The following is a 24,214-nucleotide window of genomic DNA, read 5'->3' as shown; positions in this document are numbered from 1 at the left end:
TTTGACGTGACATAAAGCGGTGATATCTAAATGGATGATTTGTTTACTTATGTTGGTGTTACTAGATACTCTTGTCCTCAGACGAAGAGACCGTTTTCTGTATATAACTAACAGACAACACCAAATAAGTTGCTGAAGACACAGAAGCTGGCGTTCTTTGTTCTTGGAATGCTTTATAGTTTCCTGGTCCGTGACGTCCGTCACGCCATTGGTTCGATTGCACAAGTGCTTCAAGACGTAATCACGCAGAGGTGATCCCAATGCGTCGATGTTCCCATGAAAGGGAACTCACCATCTCTTCATTTTTCCAGCGTATCTTTGTTTGAATGACTCTTTTACTGCTTCAGTGAATCTGGTCTCCACAGGGACACACATGAAACACATCAGATTAAACCAGCTGGGAGACACAAAACTGAAACTGAAGTGTTGAAGTCTGGAGGACTGAAGCAGCTCCATCTAGTGTTCAGATGATGTTCAGCACCATGGAGAGCAACTGATCACATGACTGAGATTCATCACCACACACATTCACAGACTGTCCTGAAGATCTCCTGTTCTCATAGACATGAAATTACGCTTCTGAAACATCTTATAACACTGAATAACGGTCCACTTTATTGTTGTGATGAACAATTATCTTTAGTTATACACAAATACACACATTTTAAGGATATTAAGCAAGTTACATCACATGAGAAGGAACAATAGTTACTGAGTAAATAACAAATGGGTGAGATCTAACATAAATCTGCTGTAATCAGACTCATAACTGCATATAATGACTCTGATCCTGATCAAGATCATCAGGACCATCTGTGTCATTCAGTACAGGATGATGGAGTGTGAACTTCTGCACTGTTCAATGTTAGCGTAAACTGTATTAGTATCAGAGGGGGTTATGGGTAATTGTGAAGTAGCATAAATAGTTCTAGTTTCAGAGGGATTTGTGGGTAACTGATTATTGCACTGTTTATGCCACTTCACAGCAGGGTTTATGGGTAATTGGGAAGTATCATAAACAGTGCTACAAGAATCAGAGGGTTTTATGGGTAACTGGGTGGTTTTGCAGTCAGTGTGAAGTCTGGTGTCTTTAATCTCCTCATACAGCGTTTGATGAACCTGAGAATGAGAAATTATTCACAGCTTTTGATTAAAGTCATTCATTCAAACACAATCTGATCAACAATGTGACTTTACAAACCGCTTCACTGTTTTCTGTTCCAGGTTCAGATATTTCAGAGGCTGAATCAGGGTCTGTAAAAAATAAATATACTACATTAAATATAGTAATAATGATAATAATAATTGACATTAAATAAAAGTATATAATGTTTCAGTGACACTCAGGATATCAGACTAGCATGTGTTTCTCAGTGCACTGACTAGTTGTGACCAGCAGGGGGAAGCAACATCTTTCTACTCACTCATTTCACAGACAACAATGTGAATCACTGTCAAACTTCAGACATTATCCATCTGATCTCCATCTTGGTGGACCCACAGATGATCTTGGCAAGAACAGCCGGCATTCTAAAGCCTGCGCCTTAAATCTGTCTACTGCAGTGCTCACTGTTTCTGAGGCTGTGCCGTTCTCCTCAGTGCTGCCTGTTATACCCGTGGCCAATTGTGTTTGGGCCACATGCTGCTCCAGAGCCCACTCCTGCCCCAGAGTTTCCTGTCTACCCTGGTGCGACTACGGAGGTTGTCCCTGAGGTTCCTGTCTGCCCTGACATGACCGCAGTTGTTTCTGAACTGCCTGTCTGCACTCATATGACCACAGAGGTCACTCCTGAACATCCTATTCTCCTGGATCACTCTTGAACTCCATGCCAGCCCTGCTTTGGCCAAGGAGGCAGATTTTAAATCCCCCTCCCTGTTTGGCTTTTGGGGCCAACCTATCCGAGCTCTCTGTTAATGTTCAGCCAGCCTCGCCAGATCCACAGTGGTGGTCTCTAGACCTTTCTGCACAGCTGTGATTGTCTTCTGGTCCACTGTGGAGGTCTTCAAACCCATCTGTGCTGCTGTTGTGGTCTTCTATTCCACCATGGAGGTCTTCAAACCCATCTACGCAGCTGTTGTGGTCTTCTGGTCCATCATGGAGGTTTTCAGACCTGTCCACACTGCTGTGGTGGTCTTCTGCTCCACCATGGGGATCTTCAGTCCCGTCAGCGCCACCCTGGCTGCCTTTCTAGCCTGTGTCCCGTCTCCCCAGCTGCCAGCTCAGCCTGCTCCATCCTGGCTTCCCAATCTGCCTCAGTCTCCAGTCCTTCTCCCACAACATGGGCCAGCCCCTCTATCCCTCCCACTATTCCACCTCCTCTCCTCCTCCCTAATGGTCTCATTTATCAGTTTTGCCTGGATGTTTCTAACACAAATGTTCTAACATTAATTCTTGGTTATTTGAACATTCAGAGAACATTCAATTTTATCTTTCTTTAAACCATATGGGAATGTTACTTCTGAATGTTCTCTGAAACAAGTAGTAACATTTTTAAAATGTTATTGAACGTCCTAACTAAAGCATTTCAGAAAAAGCTCCATGAAGGATGAACAAATAGCAATTTTGTTCCAACATTTTAAGAAAATTATTAAAAACCAGATAACAAATGTTTTATTAATGTTTCTGGAAGAACGTTTGTTCAGAACTTTGCAAGAACCTTGTCAGAATGTTCACAGAAGTTCTAAGAACAACATTAGCTATTTTACCTTGAGTATGACGCTTATAAAGAGTCACTGTGCATGATACGAATACAGTGATGAGCAGAAGCAGAATCACAGAAACACCAATGATCAGAGACGAACCTGAGAAAAGAGATGAAAACAATGAGAATCTGATTCTCTCTAATGTCTGCAGGCAAATGTATTAAAATGAATGAACTGTTCATCACCAGAATACCATTTGAGATAGATGGAAGAGCTGATGTGAAACCACTAGATGTTGATGATGGCTGGGAACTTAGTGAAACGAGTGTAGTTTGGATTGATGATGGTGATGATGAAGTTGACAAGGATGGTGGAAGTGTGTTTTGTTCTTAAAACAGAAAAAGGCATGGCTGTGACAAACAACTGTTTTAAACTTTAAACACCTTCAAAACTCCATTAAGTTTCTAAATGGCAAATTTTGCTCATCAGCCTTGATTTTTATAAAACCTTCAGTTTATTGAGAACTCATTTTGATACAGAGGATTATATGAGACTGAAAATGAATATACATCTGCATTTCTCACTTGTTATAATGTGATAAAAATTGATTTCTTTAGGAATATCAACTGCACAATAGTAATCTTAAAACAAGGAAATATATCTGCCAACGGGGTAAGAAAAAATAAACTTCACTTGGAACGAAAACTATTTTTACAAATTAATATTAAATTGCCAAAAATATGACAGCATTGCTGATGGTCAAGTTCAAAATACATCTGCCTTTCTTACCTGTTATAATGTTCAGATTCACTTCAGTGTAGAAATCTATTTCTTTAGGAATATCAACGGCACAGTAGTACGTGTCAGAATCCAGTTCAGTCAGATTTCTGATGGTCACAGTGAAGACTGCTGATCTTGTGTCGTCATACAGAGAAAATCTTCCAGCATCAACCCATTTATCTTCAATATCAGTCTTGATGAGGTCAGAACATACTAGCCACTGTCTTTTACAAAAATACTTTGTATTTCTTCTATATCCTTTATCATACGTGCATTTGATCATGACTTCAGACCCTGAATATCCTGTCACACTGGTGGAGCTCACGACATCTACAACAAACCAGCATTAAATACACTTTAATACATTTACTATGAGGCTAAAGCGTTCAAGCTGCTTTCAAATGTTTCATCAGATTCTTACCAGGAATCATGAGCAGAGTAAAAGTCAAGATGATGTTCATTCTTCTCTCTTATTAAATGATCCTCTCTTGTAAAAGTAGATTCAGTTCTTCTAAAGCTCTCTGTGTGTTTCAGTGTTTCCTGGTAGTGTTTTCGTCATGAATGTGATGAGATGCAGATTTCCTCTTCCTTTGTCTTCTGCTGCTGTGCGGTATGTGACACAGGTACAACTTAAACTGAAACAGAGAGAGAGAGATCATGGAAAAAGTGCATCATCATCATAAAAACAAACTAGAAGAAAGCAAAGCACAGAACGGCTGATACATAAAGAGTTTAGCTGATGAAGATGAGCATATTTATCACACTGCGAGACTGTAATCATTAGTCATGAGTTCCTCTTTATTACACTCCCAACTTTTAAATGAAAAATAAATATAACATAATAATATGAAGTAGTAAGTGAACACACTTCTCACTCTTTCACTTTACTTCCCATCTCATTAATACAAATGAAGAAACACCAGCAATTTATCAAGAGTCAATAACAGCTAAAGCAGAAGTAAAACTGTCAAACAAAGTTGAAATATTTGCAATACTATTTGTTAATATTTAGTTTAATGTCTCTTTGAGTCTGTTCTCTGCTCTGCTTGTAATTTAATTAGTCAAAGCATTTCTTCCTGTACGTCACTTCAGCTGCCTGGACAATGACTGAGTAATTATGCAAAATATATTGAGCTGCATTCCTGTAATCCCATATAAGACAAGCCAATGCATGTATTTTTCTAATAAATCTACAAATAATACATAAATAACAACTGCAATACGTATACTAAAAAATAAAAAAATAAAGCTGAAGAGCGTCAACTCCAGAGACTGACAGTCTACATCTGTTCCAAAGTAAAGCAGATAAAGCACATGATTCCTCATTAAAATTCTGATATATCCAAAGTTTTTTTCTTAAAATCAGGGATTGTTTCTGTCCCGTCACTGTTGGATTGTGAGTCGAACTTCCACTCCATGAAGCTGCTCAGAGACAGTCTGTAAAAATGTCCTAACAGTCACTTTGCAGTGTAGGTTATCTGTAGTTGGATCAGCTGGTTTATTGAGAAGAGTCTGCCTGCATCCCGCAGTACTACAAACCATGGATCTGCACGTTACACCTACTACAACAAGTTACACCTCTTGCAAAGAAACAAGCATGGATGTCATTGACTTGTAATCCTTTCAAATCTTAAGTATGAAATAACAGCTATTAGTAAAACAAATTATACAATCAAATTAATACGGCCTACCACACAACCCTAAACCTACCCTAACCTAAATCCTTACATATAATTAACATTTACTGTGAGATTCATAATCAATATACTTTAAAACAAACTGGTGATCTATGTTACATTTGCAATCAAAATGATTCAACCCCCTTAACCTGCAAGACATTTTGCTGCTGAGAGCAAAATTTTATGAAAAAAATTAATCAAAGGCATCAGTAAACTATTATACAAAGTCAATTAATACACATTTGAATGATCCCAAGAATGTAATTCCGAGAATGTCACCTCTCTACTGCAATCTTGGCCCCTCCCTCGGTTAAAAAAGCTTCCAGATCACTGATGGTTTCCATGATACCACTGCTTTCTACAAATTCCACCAAATATTTTCAATGAGATTTAAATCTGAAGACTGTACAGGCCACTCAAGAACATTCTCCGACTGATCCCTGAGCCAAGCTTAAGGAGATTTGGATGTATACTTTGGGACGTCTGTCCTGCAGAAAGTCCATTGATCATCAAGCTTCAGTCTCTGCACCGAAGGCATCAGCATCTTTGCCAAAATGGCTTGATATTTCTCAATGCATGATGTCCTTCATATAGTCAAGATTTCTACTTCCTGCAACAGCAAAGAACCCCCATAACAAGACTGGACCACTTCCATGTTTGACCAGATGGTGTTCTTCTGCTCATAAGCTTTGCAGCTTTACCGAATGCCACTCTTGACCAAGAAGAACATACAAGGCTGTCTTGAATATGCTCAAGTTCTTTTGGATATACCTGTGGAGTTGTGGAAGAGTGTTTTATGGAGGGATGTGATCAAACTGGAACGGTATGTCTGGTGCAAAAAAGGCAAAGCTTATGAGCAGAAGAACACCATCTCCATGATCAAATATGAGTGGTCCAGTCTTGTTATGGGGGTTCTTTGGTGTTACAGGAAGTAGAAATCTTGATTGTATGAAGGACATCATGCATTGAGAAATATCAAGCCATTTTGGCAAAGATGCTGATGCCTTCGGTGCAGAGACTGAAGCTTGATAATCAATGGACTTTCTGCAGGACAGACGTCTCAAAGTATACATCCAAATCTCCTTAAGCTAGGCTCAGGGATCAGTCGTAGAATGTTCTTGAGTGGCTTGTACGGTCTTCAGATTGAAATCTCATTGAAAATATTTGGTAGAACGTGTAGAAAGCAGTGTTAACATGTAAACCAAAGACTATCAGTGATCTGGAAGCTTTTTCAAGCAAGGAATGGACCAAGATTGCAGTAGAGAAGGTGACAGAAGCTTCTAAACCGTTGATTAATTTTTTTCATAAAATTTTGTTCTCAGCAGCAAAATGTCTTGCAGGTTAAGGGGGTTGAATAATTTTGATTGAAACTAAGTGAAACTTAAAAACCAAGGAAAGTGAAGTAGAAGAAAAGCAGTACTATAGTGACAGCATGATTTTTTTCAGCAGAAATCCCGCCCTGCAACCAATTTAATTTGCTGAGGTTACAGTGACGGCAGGTTTAGGGATCAGTGTTTGGAGTAGGCAGTCGTTGATTGACATGGCCAATGAAATCCAGAAGAATAGGCTCCCGGGGCGGGATTTCCACTGAACTGGTTTGGGGGGAAAAACATGCAGCAGGACATCTTAAACGATTCCATATGGAGGAGCTCTGATGAAATCCTGGATCGCCGATTCGTTGTAGGGAGAATGACTTGAGGTAGAGGGTGTAATCTGTATGATTTGTAATACTGCAGGACACAGTCGGACACACTTGGGTTTATCTGCAGATCGTTGTATCATCTGGGATTTCTGCAGTGGAGTAGATCGTCAAATCATCTGGTATTTCTGCAGTGGAGCAAAGCGTTAAATCTGGTTTATCTGCTGTGGAGATCATTGGATCTTCTGGTTCTTCTGCAGTGGAGTAGATCATTGGATCTCCTGGTTCTTCTGCAGTGGAGTAGATCATTGGATCTTCTGGACTTTCTGCTGTTGAGTAGATAGTGATGCTTTGACTGTTCTTGCACTGAAACTTGCTGATTTCCTGATAATAATGGTCATTCCAGTCAATGTCCTGCAAAATAACTCATGTTATCTTCCAAACCCTTCCACATGAACATCTCAACAGTATTTGTTATCACTAGCAGATATATGTTTAGTTTTGGACACTAGTGAACAGGAAACAGACGTCGGCAGCTCCAAACCAATGAGCTTTTACCAGCACTGACATCACATGTGGTGTTTTCAAGAGTTCATTATCATAATCATTAACACTCACCTCTGCAGTGATCTCTACTGTTGTATTCAAAGGCAAAAGCCCATCAGAGACTGTAGAAAATGAGGAATAAAGTTACATTCAAACAGCAAACGTTAGAAAGAAACATGAGTGTATCTGTGACAGTCAGCATCTTTTCCACAAGGTCAACCAGATGAAGACTTAATTCCTCATTTACCGCTAGAACCGCCAGGGGACGTTGTTTACCTAAAACCGCCAGCGGGTAAAATTTACCCGTGCACATGATTATTGTTTTGATATGGCTAAAAATCATATTATGTCACTGTATTATGCCACTGTCTCCACAAAATATTGTCTAGAGCCACGAAATGATTATTTTAGTCATCAACTATGTTTTTGTCCTGTTGGCTAAACCAGCCTGCAATGACAACGTGTGAATTAGAAGGAAATAAATACATATTTGGGTGCTGTAATATTATAATAAAATGACATTAATCACATATTAAGATAACCCATGTTATTTAAAATTACTAAAATTCCCTAAATAGACAAAAAAGACCAATAATAATTCACTGCACTGCATAGGATGTGTGACACAACGACAAATTCAAGCGCACAGTTTAACCTAATTAAATATGAATTTGTTTAGTTATATCATTTATAATTTTAATAAGAGAACAACACCAATAAACTTGGTGTAATCATATTTTTTTTTTTTTTCTATTCATGACATCATAGATCGGAATTTTTTTTTTTTTTTTTTTCAGGAAATGGGCAGACTAGAATAAACAGCAACACAGCAGCAAACAATACACAATAAAAATTGCAAATAAATAAATAAATAAATATATAATGCAAAGTTTGAACATTTATGAGTAGGCTAAAACATCTTCATTTGAACGCTTACAGCAATCCAACATGTTGCTCAAACGCATCACGAAAATAACGGTAAATCTGACCTGCTGGCGGTTTTAGGTATAAATGCCCCATTTTTAAATCTGGTTTTATCTAAACAATTTTTAGCAACAGGGGATTGTAAAAAAACAGTTTTAGTAAAAGCCAATGATGGGTAGACTTGGATATTTTATTGAAAATCTGTTATGTACATTTGAAAAACATCTGGGTAAATTTTACCCTGTGGTGGTTCTAGTGTTAAACCCTGATTTATCCAAAGTGTCTTAAAAAACTCAGGGATAGTTTTAGTCCTGTCACTGCTCACATAGTATTTATAACTAGCTGTATATAAAAGCAATAGATGTCTATGGAAAATCCCCATTTAGGAAGCAACTGTAAGTAAATTAATGTGTGTGTGTGTGTGTGTGTGTGTGTGTGTGTGTGTGTGTGTGTGTGTGTGTGTTTCATGTATCTAAATCTGACCTTGCTGTGAAGGGCCTGATTGTGAAACTCTTGATGGTTTCTTGCTTCTCTTCCTACACCACACCATCAGCGTCATGAAGAAGATGATCACCATGATGACTAACCCAGCACTGACGTATATGACAGACCCTGAATGTGAGACGTGACCTGTAACACACATTTACTGTCCTTTAAACTGATATATAGATGCATCACATTCAAATATTCAAGAAATAAGAGTCATAGAGTGACAGACAGATGAACTGACCTGTTTGACCTGAGTGATTCATGCTGGTGGATTGTAGATTCAGATCTGTTGTTCTGAAATATGATGATGTGTTTGAAACTTCAGTGGTCTTGTTATCTGATGGATGACAGGAAAGATAATCTTAAAGTCAGTGACACTGAATTCAATTCAAAATACAGATAAACATCTATTTGTTCAATTGTCTTCTAGCTCCACTTATAAATATAATCAATATAATCACTTACCCTGTTTAACCAGCAACAAAATCTCTGAATAGAGATCAGCTAAAGGTAAAGTCCTCTCCACAGCACACCAGTATTGTCCTTCATCCTCTGTTCTCAGATCAGTGATGGTGACGGTGAAAACTCTGTTGGTCGTGTCGTCAGTCAGAGAGAATCTCTCGTCTTCAGCTGGAGATCCTGATTCAACCATGATGTTTTTAAATCCAATGATGCACTTTCCTTTACAAAAATACTTTGAATATGATTCATATCCAGGTTCATATGAGCATTTGATCATAACTCTCTCTCCTCTGTGTCCTGTAACTGTAACTCGAGCTCCTACAACAACAGCTGAAACACAAATATCATTATATAGAGCTGTTATGTGTGAGAAAGAGACATCAGCAGGCCAGAATAATAACTTACAAATATCATTGATATGAGTCTGATGATCATGTGATAATCAAGAGATCATGTCAAACTGTGTGTAAAAGAGCTCAGAGTCTCAAACTCACCTGTACAGATGCTGGAAAAGAGCAGCAGAACGTCCCACATGATCAACTTTGACAAGAGTTTCGCTAAAATAAAAGATCAAATTCAGTGTGACAAACGCTACTGTCGTTCTCTTCTGTAGTGAGCAGCATCAGCAGCTAAAATTAACATTTCCTTCCACTTCCTGTCTCTCTGACCACATCCAGCTCTACAGGACATCATAAACAGCACATTTACTCTGAGAAACTGCATGTGCTTTTTTGAGTTTTAATCCCTTCTAACTTTCACTAGTTCTAAAAGTACAAATAAGCGATTCCATGTAATCTTTAAATCTTAATGTAATGAACAAACTGCTGTTCATACCGGTTTAATATGGAGTATAAAACATCACAGCACAGCACAGGTCAATATTTCCATGAAACTGAGTCAAACTGAGTCGTTTCAGATGGAGATTTGCTACACAACAGTGGCAGGAGTGTGTTGAATTTTCGTGTAGTGTTTTTCACCACCTGTAGAGGGCGAGATGGAGCTCAGCTCTCTGAAATACACTCAGATCAGGGTTGCCAAGTGTGTCGTTTTTCCCTGCAGGTTGAAGGTTTGACCTTTCATAAATTATATTTGGAATACTTTTACCCATTTTTTATTCTATCAATGATAAAACAGTATAAGATGATGAGAACATACAGTGTTTTAGTGTAATGCATAACAGTGACTGTGAAATATCTGTTGTAGGTACAGGAGAGTCATGTTTTGAGTTCTGATGTTTGGATCAGGGTCATTGGGTTAGTTTTGTTTCTCAGATCTGGCAACCCTGAATCTGAGACATGAATCACTTCACACAGAGGATACAGGACTGGAGCTAAACAGGTTAAAAAGAAGGGTAAGTTGACTTTTTTATATGCTTTAACTGTAAAAGAAGTGTATCAATTACATAAAAAATCACACAATTTTATTAGTTGTTAGCTGCTTATCTTGTTGGTGAAGCATAGTGAACATTATAAACTTATAAACTGTGTTTTGTACATAAAAGTGTCAAAATATTGATTCATGATAGATTTTAACAGACTTTGACAGACTTTTTATTTACTGTTGATCACTGAATATATCACACCCTCATTTCTTGAAATGATTTGTGGATGTGTTGAGATGTTTTGTGGATGTGTTGCTGTCACATAGATCAGTTCTGTCCTGCTGTCCTGTGTTGGGTCAGGTGACTTTACATTGGCATAATAATCACAGTCTGGATCTGTCACCTGATTGGTCGAGTTGGTGTGACTGGGGTTTGAATCATGCTGCTGTTTGGTTACTGTGGCGTAAACAGTAGAGACTTCTGGGTGGGTGTTGAGGTGTGATGCAGGCGTCTGATTGGGTGAAGATGTTACCGCGGCGACGTCAGTCTGAGAAACAATCAATAATTTACTAGTTTATACAGATAATACTCTCTGTTACTCAAAAAATAATAATTTCACAAGTATTTCTGATCTTCTACAGGTAAAGATTTGAACACCCACCTCTGTATTGTGCTGCACATTTAGCTGAACTAAAGCTGAATGAAAACAGAGAAACACTAAGTCAATTCATACACTAAAACATGACTTATATAATAATAATAATTACAAACAAACTCTTACCTGTCCCACATTTCATTTTCCTCTTTTTCAGGATGAGGAACGTTCCAGAACACAGAGTCAGAACCAGCAGAACCGAACCCAGACCGCCAGCAACAGAAGCCAGGTCTGAACGCATCGCTAAACACATGACATTAAATTATATATATATAACACAATACTGATTATGATTGTGCTGTTACATGAATAACAACAATCTATGTTATTATTATTGTGTATTATTGTCATTATTGTGTAACTGAAGTGAAACTGCACTGGTAAACCTCGACTCTTCAGAGGAAAACACTTCTGTCTATGATTCAACCAAAAAACCAAATTAACCACTTCAGTGTGTGTCTCAAATGTTCAAAGCAATTTCCATTCAAAGGAGTGATCATGTGATCAAAGAGGGAGCCGTTGCATCATGGGTAGTGTAGTTTGAGCTTACTAGTGGTTGGCTGATGGAGTTCAACTGTAGTATTTTCTGTTCTTGCTGTTTCACTTTCAGTTTGAGTGACTGACAGAGAGAAACACCAGTGGTGAGTGAACAAGACGCTCATGCATCATGAATATGAACACATAAACAAACCCCACATTTACATTTTATGTTCTTGTAAAAACACTTTCTTATCCTACACAATTTGTACATTTTTTTAAGAAAGGAGCAAATGCCTGTGGACCGAATCTTCAGATTTTAACACATTTCATCTCAAAGGAATCATCTATCATATTTAAATACATTAAAGTACAGTTAGATGTTCAATATTCAAGAAATCAGAGTCATATAGAGCGACAGACAGATGAACTGACCTGATTGTAGATTCAGATCTGTTGTGCTGAAAGACGACTGTGTTTTTGAAAAAGGGCTGATGGTTGAAACTTCAGTGGTCTTTTTATCTGAAGGATCACAGAAAAGATCGACTTAAAACACTGACACTGAATTCAACTTAAAAATGAATATAATCTTTTATTCACTGTTTTAATCTCCGTTTCATGTTGTGCCAAAGAAAACCCTTTAACCACAGTAAAATCACTGTAACACACAGTCTGTAATAGTATTTTACACTCATCACACTCGAGTCTAAGCAGACGATCAACAGTACAATATGAGTCAACTTACAAGATGACTTAATGACTAACTGTTCACTCACTCTACATCATTTCTGTTACAGATATCAAAATGAATCACTTACCCTGATTAACCTTCAGCAAAATCTCTGAATAGAGATCAGCTAAAGGTAAACTCCTCTCCACAGCACACCAGTATTGTCCTGCATCCTCTGTTCTCAGATCAGTGATGGTGACGGTGAAAACTCTCTTCTTCTTGTCGTCAGTCAGAGAGAATCTCTTGTCTTTAGCTTTAGATCCTGATTTAACCATGATGTTTTTATTTCCAAAGCTACAGTCACCTTTACAAAAATACTTTGAATATGATTCATATCCAGGTTCATATGAGCATTTGATCATAACTCTCTCTCCTCTGTGTCCTTTAACTGTAACTGGAGCTCCTACAACAACAGCTGAAACACAAATATCATTATATAGAGCTGTTATGTGTGAACAAGAGACATCAGCAGGCCAGAATAATAACTTACAAATATCATTGATATGAGTCTGATGATCATGTGATAATCAAGAGATCATGTCAAACTGTGTGTAAAAGAGCTCAGAGTCTCAAACTCACCTGTACAGATGCTGGAAAAGAGCAGCAGAACGTCCCACATGATCAACTTTGACAAGAGTTTCTCTAAAATAAAAGACCAAACTCTGTGTGACAAACGCTACTGTCGTTCTCTTCCGTTCTGAGTGAACATCATGCAGCCTCAGTAACTAAAACGAACATTTCCTTCCCCTTCTGTCTCTCTAACCACATCAGCTCTACATGACCTCAACAAAGCGCAAAAACTGATGGTAAATAAAATATATCATAATGTTAAAGGGTTAGTTCACCCAAATATGCTGTCTATGAATGAATCATATACCTCTCAGATTTCATCAAAAATATCTTAATTTGTGTTCTGAAGATGAATGAAGGTCTTACGGGTGTGGAACGACATGAGGGAGAGTAATTAATGACAGAATTGACATTTTTGGGTGATCACTTTAAGTATAATGCAAAGGCCATTTATTTAAATTTTAAAAATATTGTTCTTGTTAGTTTATTAGTATAAAAATAATGATCAAAATGTCTCTTTGCATTCATGTACATTAAGGTGAATGATATCATCACAGCAGGTTACTGTTGTTTCATCGCTCACACTACAGGAACACACGGCGATATAAAAGCGACTAATCTATAGGATCTTGTTGGACTCCTGGTTAACATCAGTCACTCTACATCATACTTGTCCTGTTGTCAGGAAATATGCAAACAAGAATATATATATATATATTAATAATAAAATACAAATTTCACAGGACTTTTTCTGATTTCTGTAGCCTAAAATGAATTTGCTGTATCTTTTCTAAGAAATGTTAGTAATATTTGCGTCTTTTCTTGTGGTTTTGCAGTGAAAATACACCACAGACAGCATTCTCCTTCTAACATTGCTGTTACTTTTCTGTCCTCAAGAACCATGGCAGGGCTCCAGGCTGTTTGACGGCACCAGTAACAGTAAAATGTGCAGCAATTAAGAAACAAAGCTTGCTCTTCCTAAAAAAGGGCAAAGTCTAGTTGTAATAAATTCAGCAATCGCAGAATCACAAAATTATGGAAATTATATCAGCGATGATCATTTTGTTTTCATACTTTAACAGAATGTCACATTTTTTGCATTTCACATTTTTTTGCATTCAACCCACTGGCTCATTATTCTCATTATTGTTACATGTGCACTCAGTTTTGGACTTGTTGTTGTTCCATTTCCCACCACTAGTTGATCACCATGGTTACTGATCACCTTCATCATCACATTCAGCTGTGTCCAATCACCCCCTTGTGTTTCTGTGTATATAAGCCCTGTGTTTCTTGTCTAGTATTGTCCGGTATTGTTCATGTATAGTGTGGTTATCTTCCTGTTGTACCTGTTTGTGGATTACTCTCCTTGTGGATTTATTAAAGAAAGTTATACTTCTATCCTCCTCGCCGTGCGTGTTTATGCTCCTAACCGGCTATTGTAACAATTATGCACATGGTCAAAACTTTTCCACACCTCAGACTTTGCTTTAGTTGCTGGTGCAACCAAACTTTAATCGCCAGAGGCAAGCCTCCATTGCACCACCTCAGCATCCATTTTCGCATCTTTCTCACGCTAATCGCTCATTTACCAGGCAAGCCCGAGCCCAGCCCAAGCCCTTGTAAAATGATAGAAATTAAGCCAGAACCCGACCAAATCCGTCGGGTCCCGTCGGGTTTGGGGAAAGATCTTCAGATTTTCTCATTTGCGTATTCTGTATTATAATGACAAAGTAAAACGGTTGAGAATCAGCTGAGGCTCTGTCATTTCTTAGTTTATTTTATTTACCTCAGGAGTTTTTACCATGTGGCTGTGAATGGGAAAGAAAATTCCTTGTACGGGCACTTCTCCCGGAAATGAGCGCCACACAGTGCACAGCGGCAGCGCTACACAGGACATACTTGAGAAAGATTTGTCATTTTGTTTTTGACAATGAAATAACAGTCACCAAAGAAGTGTGTTTTTGGTTGTGAGGGAAAGATAATCTTGTTCAGCTTCCTAAAGAACTTGACTGTTTTCAGAATTAAGTGGTACAGTGTATCTGTCTTTTATAAATCTGATTAACCTAAAAACTTTTCCGAGATATGAAGGATGCAATACTACTCTATACTATTCAAGATTAACATGAGATTGGCAGAAATTGTGTATGTTTTATGTCCCCTTTAAGAGAATGGATAAAGAACACATTTAGATAGTTAACCAAATCATAATTTATTTTAAAATTGCATGACAATTACAGTAAAGCTTACAGTAAATCTATAATTAATCAATCAATAGCTGTATTAGTCAAACAAGCATATAATAAGCATTTAGGTTTTTATTATATTTATTAGATTCATGTGTGTGTATGTATTTGTATATTTTACATTTTTAAGCAAAGTAAATTACAATATTTGTGTTATATGATAATCTGTTGCTTTTCTTTAGCCTGGGACACACCAAGCCAATGTCAAAAAAGTAGTTGCAATGAAAGCTGACTGTGTTGTTGCCTCTCAGCTGACCGTTGGGTTAGTTTGTCCCAGGCTTTTGATAATGGATATTCAGTGCTCAGGGAGCAGTGAACACTCCATAGGGACCATGTCAATCAGAATGCACCTTTTGGTTGCTCATTCATCACATGGTCACACATGAGCACAATCCATTACTCTCTTTTACAAAAGTCACTTCACTGCAGAATGCAAACTCTATAGTGAAAAAGTTGAGTAAAGATGAACTTGTGCTTCATCTTAACGTGGTGTCTTACTATGTGTGGAAGAACATTAATTTGTTGTTAGTTCTTATTGGTTCACAGTCAGGTGTGAACTGGTGATCATATCCGTTTTCTCTATTTCCTGTGGTGGATTGTTTGTAGAAAGAGCGAGTAGCAGGGACCTACTTTCTGTTGACTGTATTGCATCGATTTCTGCTGTATCGTGTTTCCATCAAATATAATCTAATGTAAGCTAAGTTCAGCAGTAGTTCTTTTGATGATGACCAACAGCGAATGAGTCATGAAGGACTATCCCACTATCTTGCCCATATGTTGCGACTGGACGCTGCTACAACAGAAATAAGACAAGGGAAACATTTACACAAACATTAAAAAACACATACAATATATCTACAGTACAATGGCAAAATAATTATTTCACTTTTATGATTTGATTACTGACAGCTAAATTACTGTCTGTTGTAACTGAAAGAAAATTAAAAATTTATTGACTGGTAGATTAAGGATATTTTCTTCTTTACTGATTATAAAGAGAAGATCACATTGAGGAACTCACACTCATGGATTCTCATATTCAATAGAGCCTGACTGGTGAAGAGCAGGTCTGGGATGGACAGTCTATGTGAAAGACATACTGACTATTAGACAGATTACCTGACTCTAGAAAGCACAAACTCTATCACATGTATAGTTTATGATATTTTACTTACTGTGAGTGTGTTGTACACATCAGAAGATCTTGACTTCGGGTCAAGAGCTGCATATGTTCCTGTCCTGGGAGAATCATTCTACATAAAAACAAAGAGAAGGATTTACAATACAAAACAGGTGTTTTTAAATAATTACCATGACAGTAAGTGTCCCTAACAACACAGATGCAAAAGTGTCAATCTAAAGCAACTCTGGACCTCGAGATCACTTTCCTGCAGAGTTTAGCTCTAACCTTAATGAAACACACCTACCTGCAACTCTGTAGTAATCTTGAAGGCACTAGCTGCATCTGAAAGTCGTTGCTGACCTATCAGGTAATGACTTAGCAGGCAGCATTTACTCACACAGGTACCTCATGAAACTGATTTCAGACTAATGATGCAGCATAACGGTTAAATGATGGACAAAAAAACAGAGAGAGCTTTGGTGACAACAAAGTGAATATTTAATTACTACAATACTAATTCCCTTTTGAGGGAACTCGTGTTGCATCGCCATATATATATATATATATATATATATATATATATATATATAATCAGAAATGGTGAGTGAAAAACAACAGAAGAACTTTAGACCGTGCATTCCTCCCTGCCCTCACTTTATCACGGAGGGAGATGGAATGACTGATCCCAATGTAACAATGTTTTATGGGTTAAATCTGACAGAAATCACTCTTTAAGGTACAGTATGTTACCTAATAATGGTAATGTTTACATCAGTTAGAAAGCATATCTTGCTGTCACATAGATCACCTGTGTTGGGTCAGGTGACTTTATATTGGCATAAAGGGGCCTTGTAATTCCTGTAGTTACGAGATTCTAGCTTGTAAAAAGCGTTCACGTCCTCGTAGAGATCGTAATTACAGCTTGTAAACTGGAAGCTTTCTGAAAGCTCCCACATGTACCACATGGCCGCTGTACCACATGTAGATTAATTTAGGCCAAAGTCCCATTAAGACAAGTCATTTCACTCTGCGGCCATCTTTGAGACGCCTCTCGGCCATTCAAGTGCAGCTCCTATCTCTCTGAATGGGGAAACATTTCTCCAAAGCTGTTTGCCAAGTTTTCAATTAAATTTCACATTTGAAATATCCAATGAAATCTGACAACAACTGGCTCATAAATTTTGTTTCCAAACGCTCGAAGCATGATAAAAAAATGAATTTTTTAGGCTGGATCAAGCTAATGTGCATCCACAGACCTAAATGTGCATCTCTTCAGCTTCATTTCGGAGGCAGGCATCTGACTGTTTCTATAGAAACCGGAGTTTCTAACGGCCGCTGCAGTGATGTGACTTTACCAGTCAGTGATTGGCTCTTATTTAGAAGGCGGGATTTATTTCGCCATATTGCGCTTTGCATTTTCTCCCATTCAAAACAATACGAATGACATATTTTGTGCTATTCTATAGTCTTTGTTAAGGTGTTGATAGTGGCGCCAAAGAAACACATCATTCCCACTACAAGGACAAAAAGGACGAACAGCTCCGAATATAACATCACGTGTTGTCATTTCAAGATTCCGGTAACTACAAGGTAGCGTGAAGGCAGCATAATAATCACAGTCTGGATCTGTCACCTGATTGGTCGAGTGGGTGTGACTGAGGTTTGAATCAGGCTGCTGATTGGTTACTGTGACGTAAACAGTAGAGAGTTCTGGGCGGTTGCTGAGGTGTGATGCAGGCATCTGATTGGATGAAGATGTTACCACAGCGACATCACTGTTTGGAATTACTTCATATATGCGGTCAGTCTGAAAACAATTAATAACATAGATAATACTCTCTACTGATCGATAAACAATCATATTTCTGATCTTCTACAGGCAGAGATTTGAACACCCACCTCTGTATTGTGCTGCACATTTTGCTGAACTAAAGCTGAATGAAAACAGATAAGCACTAAGTCAATTCATACACTAAAACAGGACTTATATAATAATAATAATTACAAACAAACTCTTACCTGTCCCACATTTCCTTTTCCTCTTTTTCAGGATGAGGATTGTTCCAGAACACAGAGTCAGAACCAGCAGAACCGAACCCAGACCGCCAGCAACAGAAGCCAGGTCTGAACACATGATTGATTTATATAAATATATAACACAATACAGATTATGATTTTACTGTTACATGAATAACAACAATCTTATAACTGAAATCATTTTCATCATTGTGCTATAAAACATGGCAATATATTCTTATTATTGTGTAACTGAAGTGAAACTGCACTGGTAAACCTCGACTCTTCAGAGGAAAACACTTCTGTCTATGATTGATGTCAAACCAAATTAACCAAATCAGTGTGTGTCTCAAATGTTCAAAGCAATTTCCGTTCAAAAGAGTGATCATGTGATCAAAGAGGGAGGCGTTGCATCATGGGTAGTGTAGTTTGAGCTTACTAGTGGTTGGCTGATGGAGTTCAACTGTAGTATTTTCTGTTCTTGCTGTTTCACTTTCAGTTTGAGTGACTGACAGAGAGAAACACCAGTGGTGAGTGAACAAGACGCTCATGCATCATGATCATGAACACATAAACAAACCCCACATTTACATTTTATGTTCTTGTAAAAACACTTTCTTATTCTACACAATTTGTACATTTTTATGAAAGAAGCAAACGCCTGTGGACTGAATCTTCAGATTTTAACACACATTTCATCTCAAAGGAATCATCTAACATATTTAAATACATTAAGTACATTTAGATTTAGATATTTAGATTCAAAATTCAAGAAATCAGAGTCATATAGAGCGACAGACAGATGAACTGACCTGATTGTAGATTCAGATCTGTTGTGCTGAAAGACGACTGTGTTTTTGAAAAAGGGCTGATGGTTGAAACTTCAGTGGTCTTTTTATCTGAAGGATCACAGAAAAGATCGACTTAAAACACTGACACTGAATTCAACTTAAAAATGCATATAATCTTTTATTCACTCTGTTTTAATCTCCGTTTCATGTTGTGCCAAAGAAAACCCTTTAACCACAGTAAAATCACTGTAACACACAGCCTGTAATAGTATTTTACACTCATCACACTCGAGTCTAAGCAGACGATCAACAGTACAATATGAGTCAACTTACAAGATGACTTAGGCCCAATCCCAATTATACCCCTTACCCCTTCCCCTTACCCCTTCCCCTTGCCCCTTCCCCTTTGTTTCTCGCGTTCATGTGAAGGGGTAGGGGTGTCCCAATTCTCATTTGGTTGGAGGGGAAGGGGTAGGGGGAAGGGCCAGGTAGCCCTTCAAACGAAGATTTTTCGGGACCACACTTCAGATGAAGGGGTATGATAAATTTCCAACATGGCCGACCAAGCGAGCAGAGAGACCCATAAATGTAAGTATATATATATATATATATATATATATATATATATATATATATATATATATATATTATTTTTAAATAATCACTTGTTTTATGTTGCCTTTAATGTTGTGTTTATGTATACGGTTATGTTCTCCGAAAACAGATTTGTTAAAATCGCTATGAAAACAGTTCGCTAATGTTTTTTACTTTATGATAGTTCTACAACATATTTTTTTATATTTTATTGAAACCCGCGTTGATTTGACAACATAAATTCAAATCCGGTGGCAGCTAACATGTCTTTTTGCCGCATGCCTGATTAATGTATTGTTTTGTTGTGGTTACGTCCATAAATACGTGTACGTTACATGAAATAAACAAAAAGTGCATTCAGTTTGCGTGCTTATTCATCAGTATTGTATGTTCTGTATCAACCAGGGACTCCTGAGGAAACACGCAGGCTCGTCTCCTTTGTCTTATGCGAAGAACTGAAGACAAATGCAAAAAAATAGCTGTCGCCCAAGCAACAGAGATCACTACAGCTATCGATGGCATCTTAAAAGGCCAATTCACACCGCACCAACAAACAATTTTATTTAGCGTGACCCTTTTTATCAACGAAACCCATAAGCATATACAACCATGCAGCTAAACAAGCCAAAACAAATTATTAAAAACGAAACTGAAGGTAAACCTGCGTTGCTCTCATAGTGGTTAACGTTACCTCTCTCTTTCGGTGAAGTGGAGCAGCTGCTCTTGCTGCTCTTTTAACAGTATTTTATTTTTTATAATGAACAAGCTGCGATGTCAGGTTTCCAGTACTTTGTTGTGTGTGAGGCGCGGGCACGATTAAACGGCTGTCTTTGCAGGGGACTTGCCTCATCCTCATGGCAACGGTTCGTGGCCAGGTCAGATTACGTCAGAGTTTGTTGCCGTCTGTTGGAAAACTGTTCACACCGCGCAGACATTCCACGACCCGACAAACGCTGATTAAACATGTTCAGTCGGGTGAAAACCGACTCCGACCAACGCCAACAGGGGTATCACACCGATCCAACAAACTCCAACAGACTAGTGTTGTCGGTGCGGTGTGAATTGGCCTTTAGAAGTGTGTGATAAACATCGGCGCATCTATGACGTAGGAGCTAGCGATGACTTATGATGACGTGTAACAGTCTGGTAGTGGTGTCCCATTTCTTAGGGGAATATTTTCAGCCCTACCCCTTGACACTCTGTTTCAAGGGGCAAGGGGAAGGGGTATAAAATAGAATTCGGATTGGGCCTTAATGACTAACTGGACACACTAACTGGACATTTTTATTACAGATATCAAAATGAATCACTTACCCTCTTTAATCAGCAACAAAATCTCTGAATAGACATTATAAATCATCCTCTCCACAGCACACCAGTATGGTGACGGTGAAAACTCTGTTCTTCTTGTCGTCAGTCAGAGAGAATCTCTCATCTTTAGCTGGAGATCCTGATTTAACCATGATGTTTCTATTTCCAATCGTAAACTCTCCTTTACAAAAATACTTTGAATTTGATTCATATCCAGGTTTATATGAGCATCTGATCTCAACTCTCTCTCCTCTGTGTCCTGTAACTGTAACTCGAGCTCCTACAACAACAGCTGAAACACAAATATCATTATATAGAGCTGTTATGAGATCATGTCAAACTGTGTGTAAAAGAGCTCAGTCTCAAACTCACCTGTACAGATGCTGGAAAAGAGCAGCAGAACGTCCCACATGATCAACCTTGACAAGCGTTTTGCTAAAATAAAAGACCAAACTCTGTGTGATAAACGTTACTCTCGTGATCTGAGTGAACAACTTGTTGCATCAGAAACGGAAATGAACATTTCCTTCCCCTTCTGTCTCTCTAACCACATCAGCTCTACATGACGTATGTGGTTTACCAATTCACCAAACGTTATTAAACAGTGTTTGACCTGATGCAGAGAGAGATGTAGGAAGGAATGATCCATTCCAGAGAGCAAAAATTGAGGGTAAATAAAATATATCATAATGTTAAAGGGTTAGTGCACCCAAAAATGCTGTCTATGGATGAGTCATATACCTTAAGATCGTACTCGGTTACAAACGTAACCTCGGTTCCCTGAGATACGGAACAAGTACTGCGTATGGGGAAAAGTCTCCCTTTTTTAAAGGGACTATATAAGCAGGCGTTTTGCCATAGGATTTCAGGCCATATCGACAGAAGCGACAACACTAAAGCCGCAGCCTCGTGGCACGGCAAGTAACACAGTACTCGTTCCGTATCTCAGGGAACCGAGGTTACGTTAGTAACCGAGTACGTTCCCTTTCGATACTTCACTCGTACTGTGTATGGGGAACGAATTCAACCGCGTCGTGCCACGGCAGGGAACGACAACTTGTTTTGTACACCGAGAGGGGACCATGAGAACAAGTAAGAAGGCCGAAGCCGCCGTTAACCCTTGTTACACTACAAGAGGAGATAACTCCTGAATTGGCATGAAGCGGAGCTCGAAAGAGGCCGCCTGGTCACACCGAGAGGACCCGAGCTTGTAAGGTTGAAACGTCCAAATGATAGAACGTGACAAAAGTGGACGGCGAAGACCAGCCGGCCGCCTCACAGATGTCTTTAATGGAAATTCCATTGGACCAGGCCCAGGAGGAAGCCATTCCTCTAGTGGAATGGGCCCTGATTCCTATGGGACATTCAACGTCCATGAAGGAGTAACAGAGGTTAATAGCATCGAGTATCCAATGCGAAAGTGATACCGCCTGTAGGGGTACTCCGAGATTGAACCAAGCAGGGTTCATCCAAGATTTCAGGGCTGAAAGACAGGCCTGATTGACCTTGAGACACGAGCGGCCATGCCGCCAAGCGTGTGGAGGGACCTGGAACTTCAGCCAGTACTGCAGAGGCCGCATCCAAAGAAGCCCTAACAGCCTTTGGAAAAGCTTAAGAGGAAGATAGCAGCTTGCGGCCTCCGTCAAGAACAAAGCCTGAATTGCCAGAGTGCTCTCTGGCGAGACCACTGCCGTCATGCAGACTGAGTCGAAAACTGCCCCCAGGAACGATATACGTTGGCTGGGGAGCAGCAAGCTTTTGGCCAGGTTGACCCTGAGACCCAGGCATTGTAAATGGCTGAGGAGCACGGATCTGTGGTGTTCCAGCTCGACTCTCGAATGGGCCAATATGAGCCCATCATCGAGATAATTCAGAACCCGGATTCCCATTTGTCTCAGAGGGGAAAGCGCCGCGTTCATGCTCTTGGTAAAGGTGCAGGGAGCCAGAGACAGCCCGAAGGGCAGAACCGTATATTGGTATGCCACCCCCTCGAATGCGAATCTCAAGAATCGTCTGTGCTGGGGGGCTATCTGGATGTGAAAGTATGCATCTTTCAGATCCAGTGAGAAGAACCAGTCCTTGTGACAAATCTGTGCGAGGATCTGCTTCAGCGTCAGCATTATGAACTTCCGTCTCATGAGGGAGCGATTCAAAAGTTTGAGATCTAGGATGGGTCTGAGACCGCCATCCTTTTTGGGGACCAGAAAATAATGGCTGTAAAAGCCCAACTCTTTGAGGGGGAGACTATCTCTATAGCTCCTTTCTTCAGCAAAGCCATGACCTCGGGAATTCACTGAGGTTTGAAGCACCCCGCCGAATTGTGGGGGCCTTCGTGCGAACTGGAGCGAGTAGCCCTGCGTAATGATCCCTAAGACCCAACTTGACACTCCGGGGATGGCCTGCCAGGCCTCGGCCCGGGTGGCGAGGGGTTGAATGGTGTCTGATGACAGGCCGCCGGGTAGGGGGCCGTACATCGAGAAGAGCGGAAGAGGAAATTTGCTCTCTTTTTGAGGAGGTAAAAATTTGTTCGCCGTGAAAACAGCGTTTTGTGTGGGCACAACATCTGTGGGCCCAGCTTGAACACAGCATTTCTCCCATGACCAGAGTTTTGGGGTGGTCCGGTCGCAACGAGACATTCCCCAATCTTCTTCCTTCCTGGCAGATCAGGACGACTTCGGAGTCACCGGGTTCAGCACAATCTTGGGCCGGGGTCCCTGGCCTCTTGGAAAAGAAGTCTGGCGCTTTGCAGGGCGAAGGCGCTGACGATGCTCCTTAGGCGGCGCTGCTTGAGAGATAGAGGGAGCGGGCTTGCTCTACTGAGCCGGCGCAGGCCTGGGGCGGCTCGAAGCAGACGCAGAGCTGGAGCGTTTGAGCAGGAAATGTCTCATGGCCTGAGATGATTTCTGTGCCGCAGTGAATCGCTCGGTGAAGCCCTCTTCCGCTGGCCCAAAAAGACCGGAAGGGGAGACCGGGGCGTCCAGGAAGGCCGTCTTATTCAGATCTTTAATTTCCGTCAGATTGAGCCAGAGATGGCGCTCAAGCACAACCAGGCTGGTTGTCAGGCATCTCGAGGATGGCGCTCTGGGCAGATCTGCGAGGGCACCAGCGCTGTCTCCGACCAGCGAGCTCAGCTGGATCTGCTGCGAGGGCCTCTTCAGATGGAGGCGAGAGCTTCTTTTCCCCGGCGGCGAGCTTCAAACGGAGATCAGCTAAGAGAA

The 24,214-nt window shown here is 39.7% G+C and overlaps 4 protein-coding genes across 7 annotated transcripts; all 4 read right to left on the bottom strand.

Annotated features, from left to right (window-relative positions):
• Window positions 1-618: 618 nt before the first annotated feature.
• On the bottom strand, window positions 619-5,415 carry LOC137031700 (CMRF35-like molecule 3). Its single transcript, XM_067402872.1, has 6 exons — window positions 3,845-5,415; window positions 3,433-3,753; window positions 2,897-3,031; window positions 2,707-2,802; window positions 1,202-1,254; window positions 619-1,119 (listed from the first exon to the last, which is right to left on the bottom strand). The coding sequence occupies exons 1-6, from the start codon at window positions 3,882-3,884 to the stop codon at window positions 823-825; spliced, it is 942 nt and encodes a 313-aa protein (XP_067258973.1). The 5' UTR covers window positions 3,885-5,415; the 3' UTR covers window positions 619-822.
• A 1,038-nt stretch (window positions 5,416-6,453) lies between these two features.
• On the bottom strand, window positions 6,454-10,161 carry LOC137031699 (CMRF35-like molecule 3). The gene is made up of 6 exons (XM_067402871.1): window positions 9,657-10,161; window positions 9,166-9,492; window positions 8,942-9,037; window positions 8,695-8,841; window positions 7,360-7,409; window positions 6,454-7,155 (listed from the first exon to the last, which is right to left on the bottom strand). Exons 1-6 carry the CDS (start codon window positions 9,694-9,696, stop codon window positions 6,862-6,864), a joined length of 954 nt encoding a protein of 317 aa, XP_067258972.1. The 5' UTR covers window positions 9,697-10,161; the 3' UTR covers window positions 6,454-6,861.
• A 165-nt stretch (window positions 10,162-10,326) lies between these two features.
• On the bottom strand, window positions 10,327-13,073 carry LOC137031697 (CMRF35-like molecule 3). Of its 2 annotated transcripts, none has more exons than XM_067402867.1 (7): window positions 12,925-13,073; window positions 12,434-12,760; window positions 12,051-12,137; window positions 11,689-11,757; window positions 11,265-11,369; window positions 11,145-11,179; window positions 10,327-11,030 (listed from the first exon to the last, which is right to left on the bottom strand). In XM_067402867.1, the coding sequence occupies exons 1-7, from the start codon at window positions 12,962-12,964 to the stop codon at window positions 10,713-10,715; spliced, it is 981 nt and encodes a 326-aa protein (XP_067258968.1). In that variant the 5' UTR covers window positions 12,965-13,073; the 3' UTR covers window positions 10,327-10,712. The 2 variants fall into 2 exon arrangements, with proteins under 2 accessions (XP_067258968.1, XP_067258967.1); XM_067402866.1 differs by having other exon boundaries at window positions 10,587-11,030; window positions 11,265-11,381; window positions 12,925-13,072.
• A 2,041-nt stretch (window positions 13,074-15,114) lies between these two features.
• LOC137031703 (uncharacterized) lies at window positions 15,115-21,491 on the bottom strand. 3 transcript variants are annotated; one of them, XM_067402875.1, is made up of 10 exons: window positions 21,369-21,491; window positions 21,000-21,288; window positions 19,113-19,199; window positions 18,740-18,808; window positions 18,304-18,408; window positions 18,184-18,218; window positions 17,918-18,091; window positions 16,337-16,414; window positions 16,183-16,244; window positions 15,115-15,954 (listed from the first exon to the last, which is right to left on the bottom strand). In XM_067402875.1, exons 2-9 carry the CDS (start codon window positions 21,043-21,045, stop codon window positions 16,185-16,187), a joined length of 654 nt encoding a protein of 217 aa, XP_067258976.1. In that variant the 5' UTR covers window positions 21,046-21,288; window positions 21,369-21,491; the 3' UTR covers window positions 15,115-15,954; window positions 16,183-16,184. The 3 variants fall into 3 exon arrangements, 2 of the variants coding, with proteins under 2 accessions (XP_067258976.1, XP_067258977.1); XM_067402876.1 differs by having other exon boundaries at window positions 15,115-15,951; XR_010896599.1 differs by lacking the exon at window positions 15,115-15,954 and having other exon boundaries at window positions 16,337-18,091.
• Window positions 21,492-24,214: the final 2,723 nt, after the last annotated feature.

Source organism: Chanodichthys erythropterus, chromosome 12 (genome assembly GCF_024489055.1).
Source record: "Chanodichthys erythropterus isolate Z2021 chromosome 12, ASM2448905v1, whole genome shotgun sequence".
In the NCBI taxonomy this organism is placed as follows: Eukaryota; Metazoa; Chordata; class Actinopteri; order Cypriniformes; family Xenocyprididae; genus Chanodichthys; species Chanodichthys erythropterus.
This window is presented reverse-complemented; position numbering and strand designations above follow the sequence as displayed.